Source organism: Acomys minous (assembly GCF_964271855.1).
Source record: "Acomys minous genome assembly, chromosome: 4".
NCBI lineage: Eukaryota > Metazoa > Chordata > Mammalia > Rodentia > Muridae > Acomys > Acomys minous.
Window position 1 is genome coordinate 125,465,184 of NC_140486.1, and position 19,721 is coordinate 125,484,904.

The 19,721-nt window shown below is 41.3% G+C and overlaps 1 protein-coding gene across 11 annotated transcripts in view; it reads left to right on the forward strand.

Moving 5' to 3' along the window:
* Positions 1–19,721, forward strand: part of FER (FER tyrosine kinase) — a 298,017-nt gene that overhangs the window by 190,783 nt on the left and 87,513 nt on the right. For 10 of the 11 annotated variants that reach the window (XM_084778109.1, XM_084778105.1, XM_084778108.1 and 7 more), the window contains 3 exons: positions 7,720–7,776; positions 12,117–12,232; positions 14,346–14,440. In XM_084778109.1, the coding sequence (XP_084634235.1) occupies positions 7,720–7,776; positions 12,117–12,232; positions 14,346–14,440 (268 nt within the window). Of the gene's footprint in view, positions 1–7,719; positions 7,777–12,116; positions 12,233–14,345; positions 14,441–19,721 lie in introns of those variants that run through there. The other variant, XR_014778442.1, reaches the window with a different exon arrangement.

A 19,721-nucleotide genomic window follows, 5' to 3' on the forward strand; every position in this document is an offset into this window, starting at 1 on the left:
GCCTCTGAAACATTAGATACATAGCAATAGAACTATCAAGCAAGCCAATTTAGGAGCCCATTTTTAATTTTCCAGTTTCTGATAGGAATTTTTTCATCCCACAGTTGAAAATTGTGATAATTATGATGAAGGGAAGAAGCCTGAAAAGGCCATGTTTATATTTTTATTTCTTCTCTTGTTTTTTTTAAACTCTTGAAATATGATTCATTCTCATATAATATTGAAGCATTTATTACTAAAATAATAATCATGATCGTCACCTTGGCCTCACTAATGGCTATTGTGATCAGCGCCACACATGGATGTTAGTTGTGGTCTTGTTCTGTCAGGATGAGAAAGTGACCTTTCTATTCTCAGTTTCTGTGCTATTTTATTCCAGTAGAGTGAGAAGGGTACCCCAAGTATCAAGAATGTTCTATGCTTGAGTCAAAGCAGAGACAATAGGCTGGCGTAGACAGAAGAGTATTCAAAGGGTTACAGTGCAGCCAGAGTAGATAAGGTTTCACAGATCTGGGAGAGGGCCGGGCCCCTGAAAATCACTCACCGGTGTATGGCAGCTTAACATCTGAAACAATAAAGTCACACCTGTTAAGTGTATTGAGTATGGCTCAGTGTGTCACCCAGCTTTTGAGTTAGAATTTCCTGTTACTTCTGTGGAGGTGGGAGTACTTAAGTTTACCTACTGCTTAAATTACTGTCTCTGCATTACATGGAAGTAGTCAGGCTCAGCAGTTGTTTTCCTAACACATTTATAGAAACCACAAACTTTTCAGGAACTTAATACAAATAAGTAACATATACCTTAAAGCGTATCCTGAGGAATATTGCCATGGCAATCATGCCTTCTAGTAAAATGGCACATGGCAATGCTCTCTACTCCCCTCAGTGACTTGAAAGCTACTCCCAGTGCAGCTGGAGAACAGACTGGAAGCCTGGGTGGGTATCATGCAGCTGAACGCAAGCTTGCTGCCACCAAGATGCTTGAGGCGATGACTGAAGATTGTACACGGTATACTTCAGCAGGGCTTCTGTCCCTCCCAGCCAGGACTGACCTAAACCCTCTGTTCTTGGCTCGGGCTTCTTGACCTTCCAGTTCTTTTGTAAAATAAAAGGCCATTTTGAACTCCATTTCACACTGGATGCAGTGGTCATGGCACTAAGTGAGCTGTTAGAGCTGTGAGTCATTGCCCTGAGGAACTCTGTAGGGTGGCATGAATTGACTCCCTATAGTCCTGTAGGGTGGCATGAATTGACTCCCTATAGCCCTGTAGGGTGGCATGAATTGACTCCCTATAAATGATGCTCGCTTTTCGTATGCTGGGACAGGCATGCAGGATGGGAAAGTGGCATGCGTGCAGTTGTCTGATCCTCCAGTTCGGCTGATACAGTGCTCTTAGTACCGTTCAGGCTCAGCAGTGTTCCCATCTGAAGAGCTGTGTGCCTTCACTGGCCTCTGTAGCGCAGTGAAGGTGGATACTAGGAGAGGGGACAAGTGATAAGCTAGCTTCTTAGTACCCTGTACCCTTGACAAGCAGTAACCTCTCAAGCCTCAGTTTTCTCATCTCCAAGTGCAGCAATAGTGTCTTTCAGGCATTTCCCAGTATAGTAGGAGCGTTCTTCTGAGATTCAGCAAGCATATGTGGAAACATATCCAGGTGAAGTTAATGAAAGCTTTGATTAGACAAACAAAAGAGATTGCCTTTATCACTACTGTAGGCTGACCATGTATCTTCTAGCAGTTTTTAAAATTCCTTTGATGATTTGTGGATGCTGTGAAGTACATGGTATATTTTTGAGTTAACCTCCATTGGTTCTTTAAAGAATTTCTCAAAGAATAAACAAAGAAAATATTCAAAAAATAAAGTCTCCAATTTAAATCAAAAGAATCTTATGTTTCAAAATAGCATGGTGTTTGGTGTTGAGATAGAATTAATAGAGAAAATGGATATTGACTTCCTTTGCTGTAATAATGACATAAATATTTATGAACTCACAAAGAGTGTGGAATCCTATTATTAAAATTAAATGATTTAGCCAGTTCTCTGAAGCTTTAACATCAGACAAGCTTAGTAATTAGAATTTGGACATAACTCTGGATTTGTTTTATTCATATGGATATTTGTGACCATATTTTACATTTTATACGGTCACAAATCACTAGCAAACAGATGAATCATTAAGTAAAAGTTTGTTGATTTGTCATCACTGTTGTGCACTTTCTTTGTTTTTGTTTTTGTTGATGACATACTATATTGCAATCTTTTATAAAGATTTATTTTTACTTTATATATATATGGTGCTTGTCTTCATATATGTCTGTGTAGTGCATGTGCAGTCCTGCAGAGGCCAGAAGGCATTGGATCCCCTGGGCCTAGAGATGGTTGTGAGCTGCCCATGTGGGTGGTAGGATCCAAACCTTGGTCCTCTGAAAGAACAGGTGCTCCTAGCAGCTAAGCCCTGTCTTAAGCCCTGTTTGATCCCGGGCAGCGCCACTCTGTATGGAAGGACTCAAAGCAGACCCTATCCACTCCTTCTACACAAAACAGCAAAGGAAGAAAGCCAAAATGGAGGGTAAATCACTTTATTTGGGGGCACGTGTTAAGGAGTAAACTGGAGCATTTTTTGCCCATCACTTCAGGGTGTGACTTTGTTTAGAAAGAGATGGATAGAAGAGGTTGAGGGAGTGTTCCAACTGGAACAGTCGGTATCCAGCCAGGCCAGAGATCATAGGGATCTTTGTTGGTACTCTAACATTCCCCTACTCTGAAGGGCTAGGCCTAAAACCATTCAGGATCCAGATAGGGGATCCGAGCCCAACACTGCTGGCTTCTCTGGCCTCTGCCAAAGCTGAGGCTGTCTAGAGGCTCAAGGATGTTTCTTGTTTTTAGCCAAGAAAGAAGTTGCTAACTCTTTTGTAGTAACATCACTTAAATCCTTCTTAAGTGACTTTGAAATTATCATTAACTACAGTTATCTTGCAGTGAAATCAGTCTGGAAAAAAATCAGTCCTAGTTTCTAACAGAAACTTTGTATTTGGGTCAGATTCTGTTTTAGTTAAGAGCCTTGACAGCGCCAGGCGGCTCTTCTTCCCACTTGCAGCTCTGCGTTGCTGTGGAGACGTTAATGAAGGTTACTGATTTCTGTTGCGCTGGTGTGGCTTCCTCTAGCATTGGATCTACCTCATTCTTCCTTGTCTTTCCTTCCTATAGTCTTTATTCTTCCTTAGTCTTTAAAGTAAATCTCTTAGGCATTGACTTGAGCTCCCTTTTGTTTTTTAATAAGCCTGTGAAATATTATAAGCTTCCCTTTAAACACTGTTTTAGCTGTACCCCACAATCTCAGATAGATTTTTATATTCGTTTAAGTTTTTATCCAATTTTCCATGACCTTAAGAAATATTAAGAACTATATTTTCCTGAAAAAAATTTAAAGACTGTTTAGACATATACTGCTTAGTTACTGGGCATGTTGGAAAATTACTTCTAACTTTGTTTTAGTTGTTGGAGAAGGTGCCTGGGCCTTGTGTTCTATTGCTGTGAGGAGACATGACCAAGACAATTATAAAGTAAGACACACACCTGGGGGCCTGCTTCCAGCTTCAGGGTTAGTCTGTGATCATCATCATGGGAGCACAGCAGGCCGGCAGGCATGGCACTGGAGCAGTCGCTGAGAGCCCACGTCTGCAGGAAGGAGTAGAGAGAACAAGTGTGGGCCTAGCATGGGGTTTGAAGAGACTGCCCCTGAGTGATAGACACACCTCCTCCAACAAAAGGCACACAGTTTCTAATTTCTTCTCTTAAACAGTCCACCACGTTTCACTCTTCTTCAAACCACCGCATTTCACTCTTTAGTCCTCATAGGCTTTTACAGGCGCAATACTGTTTAAAAGTACCGAGTCTCTTCTGAGACTCAAGCAGTCTCTTCACTGTAACCCCCTGTAAAATCAAAAACCAAATCACATGCATACAGTACACAGTGACACAGGGTACATGTTACCATTGTAGAAGGAGGAAAGGGAGGACAGTGAAGAAGCACGGGACCCAAGCGTGACTGAAAGCCAGCAGGGAAACTCCAAAGCTGTCTCTAGGCTGATGTCAAAGAGCTTAGCTTTTCCCATCTTCCGCTCCTCCTGGCCTTTTTGGCTATAAAACTCTTCTCTTTCCAGGCTGCTTCCACTTCCTGTATGTGGCTCTATTTGGGAGGTGTCCCATGGCTGCGGGCCTCCAACATTGGGTGCTATCTGGGGCCATCTAGGGTCCACCTTCCCGGCTTCACACGCCAGCCTCTCATGGCCTCCATGCAGGGACTCTGCTGTTGCACATCTGGCCTAGGCAGCTCTCCTCAACTGTGGAAGAAGGTTCTACAACTCCTTTACTTCTTTTTTATTCCTTTTTTTTTGTTTACATATACATTGATATTATTATACATAAATAAAATAAACTACAGCAAGAAGAACCACAAAACAACCAGGAATTATATAAATGCTTTTACTTCTTATCTGTGCTTTTTTGTTGTTGTTGTTGTTGTTGTTGTTTTATTAATTTATTCTTGTTACATCTCAATGGTTATCCCATCCCTTGTATCCTCCCATTCTTCCCTCCCTCCCATTTTCCCTTTATTCCCCTCCCCTATGACTGTTCCTGAGGGGGATTTCCTCCCCCTGTATATGTTCATAGGGTATCAAGTCTCTTCTTGGTAACCTGCTGTCCTTCCTCTGACTGTCACCAGGTCTCCCCCTCCAGGGGACATGGTCAAATGTAAAGTCATACCCCACTCTGCACTCAACTGTGCTTTTAAGCCAGAAGCACTTGGCCCCGAGCTTACAGGTGGTGCTGCTGGGCTGGAGCCAGGCCCCACAAGCCTTCAGTCTGCATAAGCTTTGGCTCACTGATTCCTTTGTTGAGTAAGCTTTTCTTTTCAGAGGTCTGGAGCTTGGCTGGGTGGGGTCTTGCCCTCAGGACACCATTCACTTAGTTCCCGTTAACTTCAGGCCTTTCTTTCAGCATCTCTTCTCCTTAAGCACAGAATTTGCCTCCTTTTCTCTACAAAGTGTGTGTTTTATATTTCTTTTTGCTCATTTTCATTGTACATCTGTGTAAGAGTGGTCAGTAATAACCATGTGACACATGCACAACTAGCTTGTCTTGGAATCTCCTCTGTCTGTGACATTTGTCAAAATTTCTTCAATTTGGCTTCCAGCATTTTTTTTTCCACAAGGACAAAATGCAGCCACATTCCTTGCCAAAATAGCACAGTGGTCTGTAGCTCTGCCAACAATAGCACCTCGCCTCTGAAACCTCTTGAGCCTCCATAGTGTACATAGTGTACATGGCTCTCAGCACTACTGTCTCCCACATCCCTTCTAGGACGGCCTGTTAAACCCTACTTACAGCCTTCAACCACTTTCCTGATCCAAAGTCCCATAGTCGCAGCCCACCAGCAAGCACCTTGGTACTGACTCCTCCTTGGTCCCTGTTCTATTGCTGTGAGGAGACACCGTGGTCAAGGCAATGTTTAAACGAGAACACTGCTTACAGTTTCAGAGGGTTAATCTGTGGTCATTACGGCAGGGAGCATGGTGGCAGGAAGGCAGGCATGGTGCTGGAGCAGTAGCTGAGAACTCTGCCCACAAAACGGAGGCGAGTTAGAGGGAGACTGGGCTTGGAGTGGACTTTTGAACCATCAAAGCCACCCCCATTGGCACATGCCAGTAAGTCCACGCCTCCTAGTCTTTCCTTTTAAACAGTCCACCAGCGTTGTAGAGATGACTCGCTTGGTAAAGTGCTTACCATCCAAGCCTCAGCAGCCAAGTGTGTGTGTGTGTGTGTGTGTGTGTGTGTGTGTGTGTGTGTGTGTGTGTGTGTGTGTACAGACACACACTGGAGACAGGCAGGCGCATTCCTGGAGCTCTCAGATAGCCAGTCTAGCAAGTCTAACGGGGGCTCCAGTTCAGTAGAGAGAATGAGTGAGGGAAAAAAAACACCCAAAGTTCAACCACTAGCCTCCACATACATGATACACACCTGTATGTACTCTACACATGAGTTGCACTTACACACTACACATGTACCATACTACACATATTTTTCCCAGAAGATTTGAGTGTGTAAATCAATGAAATAGTCAAGAAATTTAGGGTATAAGAGAATTCTAAACTTACTAAGAAACTTCCAAATTGTGTCAAAAATGGCTATACCACCTTTAGTTTCATCAGTAACATATTAGGCTCCTCATTCTCAGAGTCTGATAAGGTTGTTAGGCTTTTTAACTCTAGTGTCCAGTGATCAGCCTTTGCATAGCATAAGTCTCTGGAGTCAGTCTCCAGGATGAGCACACACCACCTGTCAGTCTCTAGTGGGTGTGGCTAGTTGTGTTGCTGAGAACTGATAGAGGTAAGCACTTTCCGATGTGCCTGTTGGTTATTTACACAATTCCTTGAAATTAGATCATTAATGTGATGTGAATCATGTATGTGTTCTTCATATAGATTTCCTTTTGGAAAGAAATATTGCAAAAATTTGCTCCCAGTTTGCAGTTCGCTTTTGCAGTTCTTAAATTACACTTTTGGAAGAGTGAATGCTTGTAAGTTTGAGGAAATATGGTTTTATTTCTTCTTGTAATTGTAAACTAAGGACAGCTTTGCTTACTGAGGCCTGGTGCATTCTCCCATAGTGCCTTTTCATCTTCTTTGCTTTGGATTAACATTTAGATTGAAATATTTATGTAAATTGAACTTTAAAAATAAAGTAGGCCTGTGGTTAACATGTCCATCAGAGGGTGACAGGTGAGTGTTTGTCACATGCTGTTTCTAAAGGTGAAGTACTTCAGTGACTGTCAGGACACTTTAAACCACCTACAGTTTGACTTCACTATATATCTGATTACCTATTATGATAAACGTAGGTGTGCCCTATAGAGTGTGTCGTAACTATGTTTCTATACAATGTGTAAGTAATGAATAAAATGCTGAAGTCTACATCTGCCTCCTCCTCCTCACTCATCTTTATGTTCCTCTTCCTTCCTTTCTTTCCACTCCAACCTAACCCTTGCTTTGTTTCTTTTTCCTTCCTTCATTTAAAATTGACCTATTTGCCATTCTAGGAACAGTTTGGTGTGATTTTGTAACATGTGTTTTTACACACTCATGTATTCCCGCTGTGACAGTTGTTTCCTGAACTGTAGCAGAGAGACGCCATTTTACAGTCACGTTTGTGCATCACTGGCCTTGTACGTCATAGTGGTATTGTACTTGATGCCCGTTGCTTTGTTACGCCACAGGGAATGTTGGGAAAGATATGAGACTATGGGCAATGTCACAGGAAGCTGTAAGTCATGTGTGTACATAAAAGTTAACCGTTAGGACTGGGGCTCAGGGAAGAGAACATTTTGGGAGATAAGTGAGAATTTGAAATTCTATGGTACCGCGGAACCCGGCGATGTCCTACAGCAGGACTTTTATAGTGGCAGGAAATGGTCATTCATTGTGCCTGTATGGTACTTACAGGCTGGTACAGCATCATTTGGAAGCTGCAAATTCTGAAAAAATGTTGCCCCCATAATAATGTTAATATCTGACAGTTCAGTAACTCCCTCAGAACTTACTCCATGTCATGTTGAAGTGGCAGCATCTTGGTTTGCTGGTGACTGCACTCGTTTCCTCATATCATAACTGTGACTGTGCAGGGTTAACAGCGTGCCTTTCCTTCCTTCCTGCTGTAGGATAAGAAATGGGTTCTCAACCATGAAGATGTCTCACTGGGAGCGATGCTGGGCAAGGTATGCGGTGAGCTGAGCTAGACACGTTTATGTTAGTCATGACACTGTATAGTGCTGTTCCATCTCACATCAAGGTGTATATACATATACATTATCTAGAAGGCAGTATCAGCATATCTCCTAGAAATCTTCTGGCTTTTACTGAGGTAGATTGTGATAATCTTAGAAAGGTTTATGATGATTTTTATTTTTAAAAATAGTGTTTATTTTCCCTGGAAGGTCAAAGCCATAATAGTTTTCTTAAAATGAAAATTACTGAATGAAGGAGAGAAGCCATCAGCTAGTACACATTACAGTAGTCACTGCACTTCCAGATGTAATTGATAATTCAGAAGAAAGTGAAGTGTTGCTTCTTTAACTATCAGGAAGGGTTATAAACTACATTATCATAAAATAAATACAATGGAGGCAAAGGCCATGGAGATGGTGGAGGGACGGAAGTACTTGCCACCAAGCTTGTCCAGCTGAGTTCAGTACTTGAAACCTACATGGTAGAAGGAGTGAACCAACTTCTGACCTCTTCATGTGTGCTATGGAACACGCATGCTTCCCCAAACATGAGAGGGGTGGGGCAGGGAGGGGGAGAGAGGGGGGCGGGAAAAAGAAGAAATGTAAGTTTATTTAAATATCGTGAGCATGACGTGTTTTATGTCAAGTAACTATTTTGTAATGGGCTCTGTTAGTGGTGGGAAAGGGCAGGTCATGTACAGTGTTGGCCTCTTTTCCTGCAACTCAGCGGGAATTTTATAGTCATAGTCCACATCAATGCATTCTTTCCAACAGTAAAGAAGGGCATTAGGTAATTAGTCCAATGGATTCTTCACAGATCTGGTAGTAATCATTATTCAGGTTATGGTAAATAAATACTGGTTGTCAGCGACTTAATTGTACATGTTTCTGTATGAAATATGAGTTAAATTTAGCTTCATGATGTACTACAAAAATAATATGAATTTCAAGTGTTATTATAGGAAAGCCTTTATATGATTGGGGTCCAGCATTTTAAGTAATAAATGATTGATCCATTTTTATCTAAAAGTGAACTTGACCATTTCTTCTAATTTTTAAAAACAATGTAGTTCATTACTATTTTAAATGCCTTTTTCAAATGGAAGCATCTAGTTGTTATTGGAAAACAGGTTTTATTTGTTAATACATTTTTAAGTAAGTTAGTGCTAAAGAATCTAAGCTAAAAGAGACACTGTCTCTGAGATGCTCTCCTAATCTGAAGGAAATATCAGAATAAGATTGCTTGGGGAAATACCCAGTAATGGCAGTTTAGTGAAAAGTTACTACCAAGAAACTAATTTTCTTAAAAATACAATTAAGTGACAAACTTCAAAAATAAAACACTGAAATAGACTATATTTAGAAAAACAGATTTTTTTTCAGTAAGAAACAAAAAATATTTTTAATTAAAGAAAATGTTCTGATTTTTTGTTTGTTTGTTTCGAGACAGGGTCTCATGTATAGCCCTGGTTGGCCTGGAACTTGCCATATAACCAGGCTGGCCTTAAACTCACAGAGTTCCTTATGCCCTAGACTCATGCGTGCATGCGTGCACGTGTGTGCATGTTGGTTTCTAATAACTTTTATGTCTACTTTAACTATGACCATTCAGCAAGAATTATGTTTCTTACTAGGTCTATTCTATGGAATAATTATTTTTTAATAACTAGGTATGAAAGGCTCAAATTTAAATATTTTAAAGAAAGAAAATACTTCTAAAGAGATATTATTTAGCTTAACTTTATCTAGTATCTCAAACTACTGGAACATAATTTGTCATTAATCTCTTACTACCTTTTCTGAATACTTACTGTGCACTGAGCAAGAGAGCCACACTTTTTAATAGTAATTGTTATGTAATGGCAGAAACCAACCTATTTGTTCAGTACTGTAGCCTTATACTGCGGTTACTCTAGTTGGCGTTAGGTCATCCTGCATTTTCTGCATGCCTGTGGCGTGTCACTGTCCTGAGTGCTCGGTGTGTGTGTGCATGCACAAGCAGAGACAACCCTTGTGCCTGAAGGGCTTGTGCTCTGACTGCAAGGGAGGACAGGTGACTGTGAAGCACTGAAGAGATGTCTTTTATGTTAGAGGCCACCGAGTCCTGAGAAAGTGTGGAGGCCTTGGCCTGCTTCTCAGTCGGGGCTGCAGTTCTTAAAAGGAAACAAGGCAGATCGTATTAAAATGGTTACTTTTCAATAATATCTCTCCGGAAGCACCAGTGAGCCATGTGGACAGCTGACAGTTTGAGTTAGGCAAAGACTAGTCAGTGCGGAACCCACTTACTGTGCAAGAGACAGCTGTGATTAACAAGTAACAGAATTTCCGGGAGGTGGGAAGCAGGCAAGATGATGAAGATGCAGATCACATAGGGCCTGACTGGATACTGTAACACCTGTGCTTTGGTCATGCAGGCAATGTTAAGCCGGGTAGTTACACTTTGAAAAGATGGCCGTTGGCATTGGGAGTTGAGAACTTAGGAGAGAAGTGCAGTTGGCTGAGTGAAAACTGAGAGAGGGTTGTGGCTGGAAGGTGGTAAGTTTACAATATTATGAAGTCAAGTCAGTTGTATGTCCTAATGGATGGTGTGGGGATTGAGAGATAGAAGCCAGCTGTAAGTGTAGTGGGCTGCTTGGAGCAAATTAAAGGTGTGTGATATGTCAGACTTATCTATTAGATTTTTGTGTGACGGCGAGGAGAGCCAGTTGAGTAACAGGTGCTGAGGCTGAACAGACACTATTCCAGAATATAAAGAGAGTAGTTGGGAGTGGGTCTAGAGAAAGGAGGGGTCAGCACTGAGCCCTGGTCATTGCAGCACCAAGAGGCTAGGGGAAGGATAAGCAGTCCTCGAGGAAGTTGAAAAAGTAACCAATTAGGAAGGCAGAAAACCAGGAAGGTTACTATGTCTTAGAGGTTAGGAGGAAAGGCTAAGCCAGGGAGGGGGCCTGCCTGCAGCCTGGTGCTGGCTGGGTGTCAGCACTGCATTTGCCAGAGGCAGTGTGGTGAGTGATTTTGTGACAACCTCCTCAGGATGGTTTAGAGAGGCCTGGGGTAGCAAGATTGGGACTCCTGCTGCAAAAGGAAGCAGTGACGCAGTGGCTGCATCAAGGGCTACTGTGTGTTGGGTAACACAAGAGAAAGATGGCATCTTATCTGTAGCTGGAAATGGTCTATTTGAAGGATTAGGATTTGAGAGTGTTATGAATTGCAAAGTAAGGACAGCAAGAGATGCTTCTCAGTGGCAGAGAAACATTAATGAGACAGTGTGTCTTGGTTGTAACCCAGAATATGTAACTGAGAGTCCATTAACTTCACATGGATTACTTTTTTTTTGAGGGGGGGGGGTGATATTAGGTTTTTGTTTTTGTTTCAGAGAAGTAGGAAGCAACATCTCAGCTAAGAATGATGGGAATGTTGAAAAGACAGTGGAAGGCAAACCAGTTATCCACAAGACTGGGTGTGTGAGTGATCTAGAAAAAATAGCCAAGCCACTGGAAGAGCCCTGTAACAGCTTGTTTGTTTGTTTGCTTGCTTGCTTGTTTTTCCATGGATTTACAGTTAATTCCGTCATCGGGTTAAGGTCTCCAGCCATGTTTGAGTAGAGTTGGTAGAGTGACTGTGACGTGGTAGGTGACAGCCATCTTGAGGCGTAGTGGAAACAGCAGAACGGCCGTCTCGGAGCAGGGAGTTAAAAGAACAGAGATGGTGTCAGTTCAGAGCTAGTAATAGGAACCTAAAGGAGTACTCCAAAGCGAGCTCTTTGAGAAGGTGTTAGTCATATTGATCTTTTCTGTGGTGTGGATGTCTTCTCTTCCTTAACGCATTGAATACAAGGAATGTACATCAGAGTAGATGCTGGCTGACAGGAGAGTTAGCAGGTGCGTACACGTGATGAATACCACTTCACCATTGATAGCACTGAGGTGGAGTAAGCCGCTTTCGACCTGGGCACCTACAGACATGGTTGTGTGGATCAGTGCCAACAGTTCCCGCTTAGAATCTTTCCTTGAGCTTTAATCACCGTGATCTTTAATTTAATAAAATATAGTGCTTGAAGCATAAGAAAGAGTCAGTGGGAGGAGAGCTGTGTGGTTAAGGCGGTGGTGATGCTGGGTCCCCCTTTATTGAAGCCGAGCAGCAGAGTAACCGAAGCTTTCTCTAGCAAGGGTTAACCTGGAGGTACTGTGGAGGGGCGATGCCCGTGTAAATTTGTAAGAGATAAAGCAGCACTTTGGTTAACCAAAATGCTTCATTTTATGCTTTCTTGAATTTTTAGGAAAGATTTATATGCTGTCAAACATGCCAAATAACAATTATATTCTTATTTTCAGGGGAATTTTGGTGAAGTGTATAAGGGCACACTAAAAGATAAGACTCCTGTTGCTGTTAAAACGTGCAAGGAAGATCTTCCTCAGGAATTAAAAATAAAGTTTTTACAAGAAGCCAAGTGAGTTCTTTAAATTTATATGAAATGTGTGTCCATAATTCATTATATTTATCATTCTGCTGGCCTGGGTCCATTGAGGTAAGTTTTAAGACCTCTGAGCTGTGATTACTGAAGCAGAAGTCAGCGCTTTAGAGCCTTCCTGAGTGGCATTTTATGGTGTGGGAACAGTTTCAGGCTGAGCCAGCCCAGATGCCAGCGAAGCAGACGTGGGAGCGACAGACATCAACAGCGTGACTATTCTCCAAGCTTAAAAAGGCTGTAGCATCGTATACCTTACCACACATCTGCGTTTATAGCAGTGGGTAGTTATATTTGTAATAAAACATCACTAAATAACCTATCTTATTTATACCTTTATCTATATTTTACATATCTCATGCTCTTAACCGGATTTTATAACTTTGATTTCTTTCCCGTAAATCTCAGATTTCCCTTTCTGCTTTGTGTCTGGCGTTTGTTCAAAAATCCTGCATACCCTTTCTTTTTTAAAGTTTTTTACTGTTTTACTTATATGAGTGCTCTATCTGCATGTACATCTGCATGCCAGAAGAAGGCATTGGATCCTAGTATAAATGGTTGTGAGGCACCAGGTGGTTGCTGGGGATTGAACTCAGGACCTCTGGAGGAGCAGACAGTGCTCTTAACCGCAGGCATCTCTCCAACACAATGCATACCCTTTCTTTCTTAAGGAGGCTTCTCTATATTATCTTCTTAACTAAAATTGAATGGTTCATCTTAACTAGCCCTGTACTACAGATAGATAAAACTAGTCTGCTATTTACAAAATCAAGAACTCACACTTTTAAAGTATGACAATGTAATGTGAAGAGAGTATGCTAGAGAGAAATCGGGTGGGAGATGGGTGAAATGGTGAAGACAGGGAAAAGTGACCGTGAGAGGGAACCAAGCTTTTAGCGCACATTCCTGTTAGAATCTAAAAATACCTGTCGCTATAGATTCCAGGGAAGTATTAAGTACTTAAATACTGTCTGAGGAATGAAGCTGTAGTCTTTTCGTGTACATTTCAGTGCTAAGAGGCAGGCTATCAAAACTGGACTTGCAGTCATTCTGGTGGACAGTTCCATATGGTCACAGGATGAAAGGCTATGTTTAACCTTATTCCTACTTTGATTCTATTGTAAACTTAGTTTAAGTTCTTTTTAACTGAAATTATAGAGATGTGAATTCTGTCCGTTCAGACTTCTGCGTGTTCCTCCGTAGGCATCAGCGACGTCATACAGCTGGCTCGTCTATGCCGTTTCTTTGTTACTATCTTCCAGCCTCACAAAGACATTTTGTTTTAAAGTCAAATATTCTAGAAACATGGATTTTAATTTTTATTAAAATTTTCCTAAATTCTTGACAGTATTTTCCTTACTTATAAAGTTTTTTTCCTAGTTTATTTTCGTTTATAAATCATTATGCATTAAAATCTAAAATGTTTTTCTAAGAGTTTGTCCCTATTTGTGTATGCATAAAACATAGTTTTTTCTCTAGTTATTATTTTCATTTTCATAGGAAAGCATGCAGGAAATTCCACAGGAGTGAGTTTATGGTGTCAGGGTGAGGAGGGGCCTGAGGGATTTATTCTCTTCAGCTCATGCTTGAAGTCCTGCTCAGGACTGTTTCTTACTTTATACCCTCTACTGAAGTGATGCGTTTATGCAAACCAAGTCAGCCTCAGCCTGTGTTGAAACTCTTTTATTTGATCACATTTATTAGCCCAGTTTTTAAAATTGTTCTTGCCATCTGAAACCAATCACATAGTGAAGTGCCATCTGTGGCATTTGGGATGATTTGCCGATGACTGACACTAGATGTTTTGAATTGAGTTCCGTATGTCGTTCTTAATTAGCCTGATTATTAAGCATTTGCAGTGGGTACCTATTTTAAATAAATGTTTAAGGGTGATTAGCTCATTTGCATTTGTGCTGTGCTACCCATATTTATCAATACATTTTGGTATTCATCCCACTTATCAGAATTTGAAGTCATACTGATATTGTAAAAATTGAGTTATGATGAAAGTGTATTCTAATTATATATATTGTTCATTATCATAAATTAAAGCTTTGTTTTATTCAGCTGATTAATTCATATGTTTTTCACCTAGAATTCTCAAGCAATATGATCACCCCAACATCGTCAAACTTATAGGTGTGTGCACACAAAGACAGCCTGTCTACATCATTATGGAACTGGTCCCAGGTAATGCTACTTGAAATGTTTACTTGATGGCATTTTAACATCATGTGTTATTGCCTCCTCACATTGAGTCTCTTTGATATTTCCTTGTGAGGTTTCCAAGGAGTGTTGCATAGCATTTTCCTGATAACAAAGCCTGTATATATTCAATATTTTTATAGGCCATAACATATTTCTATTTCCTAGAAAATGTCAGCCAACATTTTTTGAGACAGATTTATTAGAGTGTAGTCGCACATGGAGTTTAGTTGTATATAATGTTTATGTGTAGAGCTGCTTAGAGAACTGAGCACTAGAGTGGCGTGACAGCACTGCAGGTGCCGTCTTACAGTTCATCCTCGTGCGCCATTTCTAAGTCCATCTCCACACAGCCTCGTAGTGATTGAAAGATCTCCTGGTGCTTGGCAGCCACTTGTGAGGTATATGCTGGTTTCATGTGTGGCCAGTAACAGGCGTGCTGTCTGGGAGTCTTCTCTGGGCACTTTCACGTCTTGGCATCGCTACCAACTTGGAGCAGCAAGTGTAGACAACAGCAGCCATAGTATGAGATAGCATTGTTTAAGGTTTTTCTTGTTTTCTGACTTCTTGTTGTAGAAAAACACAGAGCAAAACTTGACCTAGATACAGTTTACAGTGCTTCATAACCAAAAGGGTTTGATTTACCCTTTCAGTATCTACCTCACTTCACTTCTTTTAAAAGAAGAAACTTAAAGGGATATTAAAATTATTTCTAACTAATTAAAATACTTTTAGGAACCCAGTGTTGTAGATTCTCTGGTGAATATGGCTTGTAGGATGATTCCACTGTTCAGGGATAGCATCCTCGTTTTGCTTTTTGTTTGTTTGTTTTGTTCTGTTTTGTTTTGTTCTGTTCTGTTCTGTTCCCCAAGACAGGGTTTCTCTGTGTAGCCTTTGCTGTCCTGGACTCATTTTGTAGACCAGGCTGGCCTTGAACTCACAGCGATCTGCCTGCCTCTGCCTCCCGAGTGCTGGGATTAAAGATGTATCCTTTCTTACCACTTTGCTTGCTCCCGAAATACTCTAGAAACTGCAGTACACGGAGGTTATCACTAACTTCATCAAAATGGCATGATCTGTGCACAAAAGAACACAATCTAAAAACTAACAACAAATGACTAGCATATAGTTATATAACTTAAAGAATATAGACTATATTGTATAGACTAAGATGTTAAACATAAATACATGCGGGCATTTGTGTAGGGGCAAATGATGGTCTAGGTTATAAGAAGTGCTACCAAAAAGCTTAGATTTGGCGTCCCCTTTGTAAAACTTACGTGCTTTATGTGATCAGTATTTTAGTTCACTTTTTTTTTTGCTTGTTTTCTTTTTTCTCTTTGTTAGTTTGTTTTGCAAACAGTCCTTAAGTGCTTTCCACTCAGTGTGCACTTAATGGAGCAGTGTGATTGATTTCAACATGATGCCACTCTGAAGAGAAATGTGAGCCATAACAAACCTCAGGAGCTAGGAGCCTGAGGGAACTCGTTTCTTACCTCACCACAGTGTCCATTAGAAGTTGAACCTTGACTGGATTTTCTTGAGCCCAGGTCCAAGTGTCAGGCTGAGCTCTTACCTGGAGACTTTTGGGGCTCATCTCTTCAGGACTGCTCAGGCACTGGCAGAACCCTGCCCTGTCTGTACTGCTGGAGGTTCTCAGGTCTGCGTGGTCTCAGAGCTGTCTCTCAGCTCCCCTCACATGGCCTGTGCATCTTCAGAACACACAGTTGGCTTCTCAGATTCACATTTCTCTTTCCAGCTGAAGAATTGGTGATATCAGTGCCGCTTAGATGATGTCCCTCCATGAAGGTCAGACTGTCATGTGACTGAACCCATTTGTGAGAGAGCATCTAATGATGGTTATAGTGTGCAGGGACCAAGGTGGGCAAGTGTGGGACACCATCTTCCTGTCCTGCCTACAACAGTAGATTTCACTACAATTTCTTAAAGACTAGTTGCAGTGTGGATTCTAAATCCATATTAAGGAACTTTGCATGCAAGATTACATTAGGTCCATTGGTTGATATGCAGTTAAAATGTATCTTTTGCCCATGTGTGACTCTGCAGCATGATGGTTGAGTCATTTGGAAAACATCACAGTGTGCAGATCTTTCCAATAGTGACACAGTTCATTATTCAGTATTCGAAGAGCATATTCATTAATGTCACTAGTTAATCTCATTAGAAGAGTAATGGGGACACTCCCAGGCTCGTGGTAGCAAAAACATGTTCTTTTACCTTTAGTTTTAATTTGAAAGATTCTTTTATCCCTGGCCATAAAACTTATTAGCCTTTTTCTATAAAAAGTGCACCTCATTTCATTTTTGAAAAAACAAAAACAAACAAACAAAAAACTGCCAAACATCTTGACTTCTAATAACCATGATTTTTCCCTTTCCTTTTAAAAACTGGCTTAATTGGATGTATTTGATATGCAATAAAGAGTAGCGTGTATAAAGCCTGTATTTATTGACATTTATATAACCCTTTGACATCTTTACCACAGCAAGGCAATAAACACTTCTGTCACCCTCATACTCTCTCTTGCCTGTCTGTGATTCTTCCCTGGCCTTTCTGCACCATCCTAGTGAACCACAGATCTACTGTCCATCCTGCTAGTTAGCATGTCTTAGACCAGTATGTAAATGGTATTACACAGTACATACTTACCTAATGAAGGTATAAATATAGCTTACAAATGTATAAAAAAGATGCTTAAGATATTAGACATCCTGTATCAAACTACTTTAAGCCATACATTAGTAGACAGTCTCAACAAGATCAAAGCCACAGCACTATGAGACACTATGCTAACCCTGTGGAGGTTCCCAAAGAAATCACAGAGGACAGTCTGTCTCAAAGCATAACACAAGTAAAGACGTCCGCACTTGACAGTGCTACCCTCCCTGCGTGACACCAAAGCAGTACTCACCAATAGCAAAGAAACGCAGGCAGGAAGAGAAACTGATCACAGGGGAGGGCACAGACAACATCACTGAAAAGTGGCTCTGTTACTTTTGGCCTGTGCTGGCACATCATGGCAAGAGCCCAGCACCAAGCAAGGAATTTACCTCAGGGTTAGGAATAAAGGGAGAGAGAGGCAGGACTCCAGGTATCCTCACGGCCTCTCCCCAGCCCCGTGACTGCCTTACTGGACAGGCTCCGGCACGTGTTCATCCTTCTACTACCTCCCAGGAGGACCAGGATGGAGCCCTGACAGCTAACCCAGGGCCCTGGAGGACATTTCTGCTCCTAACTATAGGAAACAAAATTGTTACCTTTTTTTTTTTTTGCTTGAGTATTTTAAACTTCTGATAATGTACTCATACCACTTCAAGTTAACATTGCTGTGTCTTTTTTAATAAAAGCCACAATAAAGAAATAACTAGGCAGCATTTGTTCTTACATGATTAGAACAGTAACATATTTTATACTTTCACCTAGTATTTTAAATAGTTGTCAGCATTTTGATTGGCATTGCCATTTGTTGGCTTTCCGATCATACAGATACCCACAAAGTTAACTGAATTTACAAATGAGTTGTAGCTTTGGAACTCTAAGGATCATTGCAGAATTTCATGCAGCTTTTAGACATTGTGAACATATATCTCACCTGACACAGTTATTAACATCCATCCCATAAGCACCAGGAGAAATCTGTCACCAGAGCCCTTCTTTCAATTCTTCTACTCTGTAATTTCTGTAATCAGGTTTCATTACATTTTTTGCCAAAAGAGTAAATTATTTTTAGAAGTAAGCATTTACACTTGTTCATTTTTGAAATCTACCATTTTCATGTGATTTTAGCATGATCAGCCCTGTGCCCTCACAGCTATGCAGTTACTTGAAAAATCCCGGGCAGTGACAGCCCCTGGTGACTTGGTAACGTAGTCTCTCTGTTTTGGCCCTGGTGCTTGCCTGCCATTTGTTTCTTCAGAAAGGGCAGACACAGCTGACACAGGACTGCAGCCTGCGGCTCCTGGCTCACCAAGCAGGACTTAGAATGTGAATGTGCATCTTCTCCTTACGCAAAGCTAAGCTACTGCCAGTTGACAGTTGACAATCACGATCACTCCGCAGTCAGTGCTGAAGTCTAGAGAAAGGACAGCAAAGTAGTTCTCAAAGAAATGTTTATACAAAACATGTATTTGCTACATCTGTTTAATTTTTTGGTTTACTTGTTCTTATATTTCATTTTTCAAGACAGGGTTTCTCTGTGTAACCTTAGCTGTCCTGGACTCGCTTTGTAGACCAGGCTGGCCTTGGACTCATGGAGATCTGCCTGCCTCTGCCTCCCAGGTGCTGAGACTGAAGGTGTGCAATACCACCTCCTGGCACTATTTAGTTGTTTTCAGGTAGGATTTCCCTCATGTAGCCCTGACAAACCTAAAACTCACTTTGTAAACTACACTGCCCTCAGACTTACTAACATATGTCCGCCTCTGTCTCTAGAGTGCTAAGGTTACAGGCATGAGCTACCGTATCTGTAGGAAGTATATAATATTACAAATAAAACCCCTAATTCTGTGGAATTTAAGGGTTTTTTTGTATATGGTAGAACAGATTTGATATCATCTCAGTTAATATAACTACAAACTGGTACACTGAGAATTTCAATTTGAGAGATTAAATGATTGTTTTGCTTGTTAACTGATGTTATAAACTACATCTTTGCCTGAATTTTATAATCCCGAGTAGGAGCGTGCACACTTACTAATTATTAATATCACAGTTGGTACTTTAGATGGAACATGAGATGCTTGCAAATCAACTTCAGAGAGGCTCCATCTTTTAGCTTGTGTCTCCTTTGCAGCTCTGTTTGCTACTTAGCAGCCTATTGCAAACACAAGGGAGAGAGCTGACCTTGGCCAGCTCTGAAGGGCGAGCAGCCCTGACTGACTGCTGACATGGTCAGTGACCTGCCGGCTATTCACCCCTGCCTTCCTTCTGTGTTTGTTCTCGAATCTGCCACTTCCTTCTAGAGACCACGCACTTCTTCAGCAGGTGTTATTTTGCAGAGGTTGAGTTAAATGCCAGACACATCAATCCAAAAGCAGAAAAGGATTGCATATCTGGAAAAGCTTTTAAAGGAGCAGGTGCTGGCATGTCGCCATGAGCATCGAGCTCCTGAGGACACACCGAGTGTCATGTGCATCTGCGTCACTCACGTGCTTTGTGCTCTGTCACTTGCTGTGAGTAAGAAGTGCCCTTGCGGGGGCAGCTAGCATGGCGAGCAGTGTGATGTGTTCTCTGTCTGCTCTTGCAC